Consider the following 11579-nt stretch of genomic DNA (forward strand, 5'->3'; position numbering starts at 1 on the left):
TGTATTTTAAAGGATCATTTATTAATACTCATCTATATTTTTGCCACATGCATATCTGTTTTATGATTAGTTCTCTCCCTTCACCAACTCCCAGGCTACCTATATTCATTTATATCATCTCTCCATTGGAATAATCAAGTGTTCTCTAGAGATGGGCAAAGAATGGAAATGTTATTTGTGAACATATTTGCTGACTCACAGTACAAACCACTTTTCCCCACATTCATTCATTAAATCAGCTTTCTGTCCAAGTGTTTGGAGAAGAACTTTTGCAGAATAGATGTATTTATGCATAAATAGCATATTCACATGTTCATAATTTCTCATGTACAACTATATTTACACTACATTAGGGGTTTGATTCTGCCCTATTAAAATCAATGGGAACTTTGCCATTAATTTCAGTAGAAGCAGAAGCAGACCTCTAAGGCACAGCACTTAAGTACATGCTAAAGTCCATCCCATATGCTTAACTATTAAAGTCAATAGGACTTAAGCACACATGTAATGTTAAACATGTGCTACATGCTTTGCTAAATAAGGATGGGTGACTGGGGATAGGGATAGGTGAAGTGATCACCAGGAGTCCCTAGTCACAGACCCATACACAGGTGGTGACTGCAAGATGCTTGTCATGTGCCCCTGGACTGGGATAGGGGGGCGTTTTTGGCAGCAGTGGTCATGAGTGAGCAGGCCTTTTTAGGATCCCCTCTGCTCACCCGATATGGGAAAGGAGCTAGAAAAGGTTCCCCCCAAGCATAGGCTATCCCACCATACCTGACTGGATAACCGTGTCCAGAGGGATCACTCCCAATGCAGTCGAAAAAACAAAAATGTGTCTTACGACTTGGAATGTCTGTACCCTATAGACAAATCAAAAAGTGAAAGACACAAATGCAGAACAGCAATTGTTGCCTGAGAACTCTCAAGGTACAACATCAACATCACTGCCCTCAGCAAGACAAGATGTGTAGATGAAGGCCACCTGAGGGAAGAGGACTGCAGTTGCACTTTCTTCTGGAAAGGAAAAATCAGCAAGCAACAGGCAAATACATGGTGTTGGCTTTGCAATCAAACGCCTTCTAATCAACCACCTGACTGAGCTCCCCATCAGCATCAACAAGTGCCTGATGACCCTCCGCATCCAACTGGTCAATAAGTCATTTGCCACTATCATCAGTGCATAGGCACCAACTCTTGATGCTGAAGAACAGAAAGAATCCTTCTACCTTAATAAAATTGTAATCCATTCCAAAAATAGATAAGATAATCCTCTTAGGGGACTTTAACGCAAGAGTTGGCGGAGATTCTAACGTATGGAGTAGCACCAATGGTAAGGAAGGAGTGGACAAGACAAGTTCCAATGGCATCCTTCTACTCAGCAAATGTGCAGAGCATGACCTTGTAATCACAAGCACAATCTTCAGACAAAGCATCAAGCACAAAACAACTTGGCAACACCCCCCCCCTCGAAACAATGGCACCTCCTAGACTATGTCATGGTAAGAACACAGAATCCTGTGTTCTTACCATGACATGGTCTAGGATGTCAGAGATGTCGAAATCATGCATGTCATGAGAGGAGCTGACGATTGCTGGACTGACCTCACCAGGCAGTATTCAGTCCAGCAATGTCCATCAGGTTTGCACCGAAACATAGAAAGAAATCCAAATCACACAGACTGCAATACAACAGCCAAAGACTTCAATCCTCAATGCATCAAGAGAACTTCCAAACACTCCTTAGTGAAAAACTGTCCATATGCACACCTGGAAATGATAACAAAAGTTTCGAAGAAGACTGAGAAGCCCTAAAGCAGACCATCCATGAGGTTTGCGATGAATCCATTGGCCTTGCGACCTGCCGCCATCAGGACTGGTTTGACAACAACATTGAGATTACAGCTCTTTTGGAACAAAAGAGAAAAGTTTCTGTGACTGGCAAAACCAACCACTATCCAGTCAGAAGAACAGCTTTTTCCATCAGCTCAAAGCTGAAGTTCAAAGAAGGAGCCGAGAAATTAAAAACAAATGGTGGGAGTACAAAGCAACAGAAATCCAAACATTCACTGACAGACATGATATGTAGAGCTTTTTATTTCAAGACAAAGACCCTGTACGGACCAAGCTCATGTGGCCTCACACCTCTGAGATCCAAAGATGGTAGAACCCTTCTTAAAGATAACAAATCCATCAAAGAGTGGAAGGAACACTACCAAAAGCTTCTAAATTGAGAGTCGACTGTGACTGACAACACCATCGACTCCATCCCTCAGCACCTAATCTGGGAAACTCTTGCTAACCACCTGAGGAAGTCTGCAAAGCAATTTAAAAAAATGAACAATAAAGCACCAGGTCCTGATGGCATACCAGCTGAAGTACTAAAAGAGTGTGTGTGTGTGGGGGTGAACGCTAACAAGCTTCACTTGCTGCTCCTCAAAATCTGCCGCACTGAAGAAATCCCTGCTGATTTACATAACACTAACATCGTCACCATTTTCAAAAAGGGAGACCGGGCCGACTGTGGCAACTATCGAGGCAATGCCCTCCTCTCCATCACTGGGAAGATTGTTGGACTCTTACTGAACAGCCTGCTCCCTCTTTCAGAAGACGTACTTCCAGTGTCTCAGTGCAGCTTCAGATCATTATGAGGCATCACCAATATGATTTTTTCAGCCAAGCAGATTCAGGAAAAACATCAAGAACACCAGGAGCAGTATATGGCCTTTATCGATCTGACCAAAGCCTTTGACTCTGTCAGCCAAATTTTGACATGATTTTCCACAGAGCCTCATGGTTACCGTGACAAATTTAATCACCATTGTAAGACTCCTCTGTGACCAGATGACTGCCTCCATCCTGTGCAGTGGCTCTACCTCTGAGCCCTTTGTCATCCAAACTGGTGTAAAACAAGATTGTGTACTGGCACCCACCCTTTTCTCCATTTTCTTAGCAGCTATGAAAACACTAACCGAAGACTGTCTCCCACAAGGCATTGGCATCCAATATCGGACTGACGGCAACCTCTTCAACCTTTCTCGTCTCCATGCCAGAACTAAAGTAATATCGGCAACAATAACCAAACTCCAGTATGCAAATGATTGTGCTGTAGTTGTACACTCAAAGGAGGATCTTCAAACAGCCCTTGATTGCTTCTCTGAAGCTTACAAAAGCCTAGGGCTAACTCTGATCATCAAAAAAAACAAAATTTCTCCATCAGCCAGTCCCCAGAAAATCATCAGACCCAGAAAGGAAGATCTATCTCGCCAAAGAAGAACTGGAAAATGTAGAACACTTTGCCTATCTTGGCAGCCATCTCTCAGAGGGCAGACAAACATTGAGATTCAGCACAGAATTCGCTGTGCGAGCCTTGCCTTTGGCAGACTGTCTCACCAGATGTTCAACAATCACAACATCAGAACACATACTAAACTTAGTTTATAAAGCGATGGTAATCCCAACTCCTCTACAGCTGAGGCACTTGGGTGACCTATAGAAAACACCTGAAAATCCTGAATGCCAGCACCAGCACTTTCTTTGGAAGATCCTCAACATAAAGTGGGAGGATCATTCGCACTAATGGCCTCACAGAGGCCAACTTTTTCAGTGTTGAGGCCCTGATTATCCAGCACCAGCTGAAGTGGAGCAGGCACTGTGTATGCGTCTCTTATGTATGGTTACCAAAACAACTGCTGTATGCCCAACTCAAGAAAGGAGAAAGGAAACGGGGAAGCCAAAAGAAACGCTTTAAAGACACCCTCAAAATAAACAGCAAGAGATGTGGCATCAACACCGCACACTGGGAGGCAGCAGCCCAGGATAGGGATAACTGGCGAAGACTTGTCATAGAGAGAAGGTCCACTTTTGAGAAAAATCGCCTTGCCCTAGTTGCAGAAAAACACCGGAAAAGAAAGGAAAGACAATGGTCACGCAGCAATCACGGCCCAACCCTGTCTTCCAACCCCACCTGCAACATCTGCCAACAAGCCTGCAGCTCAAGAATTGGACTCTGTCACCAAAAAACACACAAAAAATAAAACCGGTGAAAGATCATTCTCAACCTTGAGGGATTGCCGCCGCCGCCAACGCTCATTAAATGGAACATGATGGGCCTGATTCTCCTGACACCAGTTGTATACCAGCATTGACTTTAATGGAGTTACTCCTGATTTACACCAGCCTCTCACCAGATGACTGACTATGGCCAAACATTTAATTTGGATGTGCAGAATCCAATCACATGAGATCTCTAGAGTAAGAATACTAACTGATCCTCATTCTTGAAAGAGCAATAGCCCAAGGCCCTTGTAAAAATGTGTGTCCAATGGTATGGCTAATTTATATGTGAAATTCCCATAAATGTGTGCACATCTGAGGTATTTAGAATAAGAATAACTAGATAAATGTCTAGTTAACCATCTGCATCCACAAATACATGATCTACATTCACAATTGTGGAAATTACACATGCAAATTAGGCACATAATTGGAGACTCATCCAGTGTGCAGACCTGGGTTTCTTCCCTTTTGAAAAATTGCCATGGAAGTACAAGTTATTAATAAATGACAGGTAGAAAGATACATATGAAAAGTATAAAAATATGTAAATAGACAAACTTAAGTTATAGAAAACATGCAAGTACTTACTTTCCAAGCATAAAGAACAAGCAGACACAGCAATAGATAGACTTGTGTCTATTGTAGGAAGTCTCAAAGAATCTCCTGGAATTGCAGCACTCTGTTGGCTACTTACCCATGTGGTGAATATACTCTCTCACCACACTTTTACAGAAAGATGTATTGATCTCCTACTTATATTTACAGGCTCTTACTGGATGCATTGAAATACATCAGCTCAAGTTTGCTTCAAACACAGCTCTCCTGAGTGGTTTCCCCAGTTGTTAAGAAATAATGTGTTTAAAAGTTCACTTCGGGGAGACTTCAGACAATGGCAGTACTCCTCCCAGAATGCGGATTCTGTCTGGCTTTGATGTGAATCCATTGAGCCATCCTTGAACCCTTCTTACGTCTGTTAGTTGTCCTAGCTTGCTACATAGAGTGCATCGGTCATTATGATCCATCTCTCTCTTTGACAGGTTTTCCTCTCTAGTTATTCAGTTTGCTATTTTAAACAATCTATGGCTTGATTTTTATTTATTTATTTTTAAAAGAGGTCCTGAGCATCCACAACTCCCATGAAAATTTACCATTTACTCCAGTGGAAGCAGGAATTAGACATTAAGTAAGACATGAAGGATTTTCTGTATAAAAACCTAAAATTATGATATAAAAACACTTTAAACTAGGAAGAATATGCTCACTTTACTGGGAAGTTCCAAGGTGAGCTTGTTTGTGCTCTAAAATGGCTTAGTGTTTTTTCTACAACCCTTTTCTATGGCAGGGGTGGCCAAACTGTGGCTCGTGAGCCGCATGCAGCTCTTTTACAGATAAAAAGTGTAGATTGTGCAGCCCCCTACTCCCACTCCCATCCTGGGGGGGAACTTGGGACCTCTGCCTTGCAGTAGGATTGTGGGGTAGGGGCTTCTGTTCATCAGGGAGGGGGGCGGGTCTCAGGGCTTCAGTCCCACGAGGTGGGCCTGCAGGGGCTTCAGCAGGAGCGGGGCTGAAGCCTTGAGCCCCAACAGGTGCCTTCCACTGGGCTGAAGCTCTGAGCCCCGGCAGGTGTGCCCTGGTTCTCAAACTTCTGAAGATTGTTGTATGCAGATCAGAAGGTCAATAAGTTTGGTGACTCCTGTTCTATGGCAATATGTTGTTAACAGTTTGAAGCAGTGTGATAGTGCGCACTCACCTCTCACAAGTGCATCCTGTTGGCTGAGTGTGATCCTGCACTCTTTCCTTTCTCTGCTCCCAGTAGCCCATTGACTGTGTCAGGTGGGTCTTCAGTGGCTTAGCCCTCTGGCTAAATCATTCAGTTAATAAGTGAATGGATGAAAGGTCCAATAGGACCCGTCCCTGTGCCCTTATTAATATCCGTAGCCCTGTGTCTGGGCTCAGTTCTCAGCGCCTTCTAGGCTAGCTTTAAGTCCATGCCTGCCCCCAGCAGTGCCCCCAGGGCTCTCTCCCTGGAGACTCTTTGCCTTTAGCGGTTCCCTGGAGTCCCAGCTGTCCAGCAGGTCACTCCCTGGGCCTTTGAAATTCCCAGCCCCTTCTTAGGCTTTTAATAGAGTCTTAGTCTCTCCTTGGGGCTTAGGCCACTTTTCCAGTGGGGAGGGGGGAGGGAGGAAAAGAGATCTGGGTCCACCAACTATTCCAGGTCCCAACCCAAAGACCATATAGACAGCAGCCATATACTGCTTTCCTTTAATGGTTACTGCTGCTTTCCCTGGGCTGCTTTCCACTCAGTTCCATCAGATTCTTGGGTTCTCTGTCTCTTCCCTGTTTGACCAGGATCTTTCCTAGGCCTCTTTACCTGTGGAGTTTCACAACCTTCTAGTCCTTCTGACCCCTGCCAGCAACTTCCTTTCTTAAGTCCTGCAGTTCCTTTTAACTGAGCCTTCTGCGCTCTGATTGGTTGCTTCTTTGCAGCCTTTCTAGGCTGGCCTGGAGGACCCATCTTCGCTGCTCCTTTTCTGAGGCTGCCTGTGGTAGGAGCGCAAGACCTCCAGCACGGCGTCTCAAAGGGGCTGGTACATCCCATCACAAGCAGACATGAGGGCTCCTTGAATGGATGTACTATGTAGAGTGGTCATATGATTAGCTTTATGTTCTCTATGCATCTAGCCCTTTTATATGAAATTTTGGTTACCAAAACAAGTCACCATCTCGAAAGATTTTGGGCCAGATTCTGTTTTCAGTTACAGTGGTGTAAATTTGGGACATCTTTATCAACTGAGATCATAATGTGTAATGTAATTCCAAATTAAGGGGAAAAAATGTCTATCAATGGTCTCACTGTTTTCCTAAACTGGTTCATGAATGTAGAAATACTTAAATGGTCATAAAATTTCTTGTACTGCTTCAATAAGAAATTAATAGAATTGATTATCTACAGTATCTCAAGGCTCAGATCCATGGTTTTCAGAAGAAATTCATACTATCCTGAAAGTTGAAATGCTGAAATATGATTTTACTGCTGTGAATGAGACCAAATCATTTATTCGTTGCACTGAGTAAAGATACAGTACAGTGAACAGAATGATAAGCCTGGACACTGTTAGTACTGTGACGAGAGCTGCAAACCATGACCAGGTTAATCCCTGCCATTAAGAATAATTCTAACTCACCTTGTTAATATTAATATGGTGTCTGAGCTTTATTTTATAAAAGGCTTAATATGTCATAGTGTAAAGTTCACTCAAATGCTGCTAATGCATTTCTGTCATAGTGTGATATGCCTGCTTTGCAATTGGCAGAGTAGGATGCTTTGGAGACCACAGTGTCTTAATCAGAAATTAAAGCAGCTATCATAGATCTAGATATGGGAAACATCTAGGAAATAATGTGTTACTTTAGAGTTTTACAATCCTGCTCAAGAACTGTTCTGAGACCCAGAATACTGTCTCTGGGACTCATGTTCAAAAAGCTGGACACTCTCTTTCTCTAATCTCTTTCACTGGCTTTTGTTTCTCTGTAATAAAGGAGTAAAAATCCACAACATTATGTTTTCCTTCTAGCCCATCCATTTACAGGGAATACTTGCAAACCACCACTTCAAATGCTGAATGTACCAGGAACGTAATTAAAAATTTCAAAAGGGAAGATATATTCTCTCTGAGTGGCGAAAAGAAAAATCACTCAAAATACATGATGGGCTGTCCACTCTGACTATGTATGTTATGGGGAAAGTTAGGTGTTATCCATGATCTTAAATGGCTGACCCACAGAAATGTATCAGGATAAAAAACTTGTCCACAGAGCACAGATCCATAGCCAATACTTTAACTACTTAACAGTAGCATGCTGAGTAATGCGTACATGACAACTATCAGTTCTTACTGGATTGCAAACATGTAGTTTATTTAAGTGATTTTTGATACATCCCAATATATTAGAAGTTAGACCTGAGCAAACATTTCCTAAGGAGTCCTCTAATGAAGTTAGCCTCTCTTTCAAGGCAGAAGTTCTCTATCATCCGTTTTCTTAATTATATTCATTATTCAAAATTATTCACCAAATAATTTCTGCAAATAATTCTTAGTTTTCAGATTGTTTACAAGCAATTCATTCCAAGTATCAAATGTTGGAGCTGTGTGGTTGGTTTTGATTGGGCAATAGATCACATGGCATTTTTAAAAAGAAAAGGTGCCATTTTTAAAAAGAAAAGTACTCCTGTTCTTTTTATGAATACAGACTAACATGGCTGCAACTCTGAAACATGATATTTTTAGTCTCTCCATTCACACTGCGGGAGCATATATTCACACTTGCCAGCTTTAACAATGTATACTATAGAAATATTCTCTAATATTTCCTTATGATACCCATAGCACCTGTTAAAAGTGAAGAAAGTTCTCAGTCAAAATCTGTAAAATCAAGTCCTTGCCTTCCCTGAAGTCCCTCCTCAGAACTCATCTCTTCCAATACACATGGAGTAAAGTACAATGTGGTGATCTGGGATGGGTTCCCCCCGGGGTGCTACCTGGAACTGGGATACCACTGAGCCCTTTGACCCACCAGCCTGGGCTCCCTCTCACACTGTGCTGCTGACACAAGCTGCAAAGCCTTCCAAGCTTGCACTTTCACCAGCGTTCACACAGGTAGGGACACACCCAGCTGTAGGTACATGCAGACCACCAGCCTCCCAGCCTAGGACCCCAGAGCAGTACCGTCCTGTCCTGGTCTGAGAAGTTTTATTGTACACAGTTCCTAGGGCAATCCTTGTGCTTGTGTGCATCAATAAGCCATTAACATTGTTTGGCCTTTTTACTGTTGTAGCTGAAAGGCTGCTTGTGGGTATTTTTAACCTCACATGTTTCAGTAACACATACATAGCCACACTTCATAATTCCACATACGATGATACTACACACAATCCAATGAGATATTAATGTCTAGGACACATGTGTCAAACTCAAGGCCCGCGGGCCACATCCGGCCCGCCATACAATTATATCCGGCCCGCGAAATCGTTTTATATATCTGTTTTTAATGGCCCTGTGATATGACGCCCCAATAACACACACTACAAATCCCATGATGCAGTGCAATTGCCGCCAACGGCAAGCCGCGGTTCAAGTTCGCGGTCTGTTGATGTATACAACGCTAATATCAAATCAAAGCTAGACCCCAACAATGGCCAAGAGAAAAATTGATTCTGAAAACCGAGGCTTTCAAAGCCGGTGGGAGAATGAGTATATGTTTACTGAAATTGCAGGTAAACCAGTGTGTCTCCTTTGCGGGAGTAATATCGCTGTAATGAAGGAGTATAACCTAAGACGGCACTACGAGACGAAACATGAGAACAAATTCAAAAACCTGAGCGCAGGACAGAAGCTACAAAAGGTAGAGGAGTTGAAGAAGAATTTGACATCCCAGCAGACGTTTTTCACCAAAGCAAAATCACAAAGTGAAGCTGCTGTGAAAGCAAGTTTCATTGTGGCCGAAGAGATCGCCAAATCAGGACGGCCGTTTACCGAGGGGGAATTCGTAAAGAATTGTATGATGAAAGTGTGCGACGTCCTTTGTCCAGATAAAACGCGAGCGTTTGCAAATGTAAGCCTCAGCAGAAACACTGTTGCTAATCGGGTTTGTGAGATGGCGACTGATTTGAAAACACAGTTGATTGAAAGAGCAAAAGATTTTGTTGCATACTCCCTTGCCGTGGATGAAACTACTGACGCGACTGATACTGCACAGCTGGCGATATTTATCCGTGGTGTGGATTCCAATTTGTGCGTAACAGAGGAAATACTGGACATTAAATCGATGCACGGGACAACGAAAGGAGAAGACATCTTTGGAAATGTATTTCAAAGTGTAACCGACATGAAACTGCCGTGGGAAAAACTCGTTGGACTTACAACAGATGGCGCACCTGCTATGTGTGGTGAAAAAAATGGACTGGTGGGAAGGATGCGCTCAAAGATGCGGGAGGAGAACTGTGCCGGTGAGTTGACAGTGTATCACTGCATCATACACCAGGAATCGCTGAGTGCTAAAGTCCTAAAAATGGATCATGTGATGAACACTGTAACACAAACCGTCAACTTTATCAGAGCCCACGGTTTAAATCACCGCCAATTCCAGTCTTTTCTGCGGGAAATAGATAGTGAGTTTGGCGATATGCCATATCATACGGAGGTCCGGTGGCTAAGTCGGGGAAAAGTTCTCAAAAGACACTTTGAGCTGCGAGAGGAAATCTGCCAGTTCATGGACAGTAAGGGGAAAGACTGCACAGTTCTGCGGGATGAAAAGTGGAAATGTGAGTTGGCGTTCCTGGCTGACATAACGTCGCATCTTAGCGCTTTAAACCTTCAACTCCAGGGACGGGAGCACATAATAACCGATATGCATGATGCAGTGAAGGCATTTCAAGTGAAGCTGCGCTTATGGGAGACACAAATGCACCAATGCAACTTGTCTCACTTTCCCTGTTGCCAAGTAATACGGAACCAAGAAAGTGCCACAGTTTTCCCAAATGCCACCTTTGCTGAAAAACTCAGCGCGCTGCGCACTGAGTTCGCACGGCGCTTCAGTGACTTTGAGGCACAGAAAAGTAACTTCGAGCTGCTTCGCAACCCATTTGCAGTCGATGTGGAAACCGCACCTGTAGAAATGCAGATGGAGCTGATAGAACTGCAATGTAACGGGACACTGAAGGCAAAGTACGACACTGCGGGGCCAGCACAGTTCACTCGCTTCATTCCTGAAGCGATGCCGCAGCTCCGCCAACATGCGGCTCGAATCCTGTCCATGTTTGGCAGCACATATCTGTGCGAGCAGCTGTTCTCTGTGATGAAAATTAACAAAACGTCACACAGGAGTCGCCTCACTGATGAACACCTGCAATCGATCCTGAGAATCTTCACAACACAGAACCTAACCCCAAACATAAACGAACTTGTTGCAAAGAAAAGACTCCAAGTATCAGGCTCTGACTAAATAGGACAAGAAAATGGAATGTTATGATTTGTTATGATTATACTTTTGCTTTAAATTCAATTTTTTATTTATATTTTCAGATTTTTTAATATTCCAGCATGTACAGATTTTGAATGTATTGTATTGACAGGATATTTTTTTATGAAGAGCAAAATATTTTAAGTTGAAATGTATTTATTTTGGAATGATATCCTGTATTTTGGTTCATATTAATGGTTAAAAAACATAAATATTTAGTCTGTTAAATAAATGGTTATACTGTTCGGCCCGCGAGTTTTGAGTTTTGGCCCCCTGTGCAATTGAGTTTGACACCCCTGGTCTAGGAGATCAAGACTTTTAGAATGATACCTCACAAGGCATACTTTGTGCAAAACATATCCTAATTATTTGGCAGTGGTGAATAAGGGTGTGCCAGGGTGTCAGAGTAGGCATGTAGAGAGCTGTGATCACTACTACAGACCAACTAAGAATTGTGCACATCCTATTATGGCTGTTACCCCATCTCCCTCACCGTAGCC

At 43.0% G+C, this 11579-nt stretch overlaps 1 protein-coding gene across 1 annotated transcript; it reads left to right on the forward strand.

Annotated features, from left to right (window-relative positions):
- The first annotated feature begins 9015 nt into the window (after window positions 1-9015).
- Window positions 9016-11323, forward strand: LOC135981291 (general transcription factor II-I repeat domain-containing protein 2A-like). The gene has a single exon (XM_065583051.1). It carries the CDS (start codon window positions 9253-9255, stop codon window positions 11059-11061), a length of 1809 nt encoding a protein of 602 aa, XP_065439123.1. The 5' UTR covers window positions 9016-9252; the 3' UTR covers window positions 11062-11323.
- Window positions 11324-11579: the final 256 nt, after the last annotated feature.

Source organism: Chrysemys picta, chromosome 2 (genome assembly GCF_011386835.1).
Source record: "Chrysemys picta bellii isolate R12L10 chromosome 2, ASM1138683v2, whole genome shotgun sequence".
In the NCBI taxonomy this organism is placed as follows: domain Eukaryota; kingdom Metazoa; phylum Chordata; order Testudines; family Emydidae; genus Chrysemys; species Chrysemys picta.

Excerpts from the sequence above, each read along its gene's own strand:
- LOC135981291 (XM_065583051.1), top strand. The coding sequence starts at position 9,253 with ATGGCCAAGAGAAAAATTGATTCTGAAAACCGAGGCTTTCAAAGCCGG.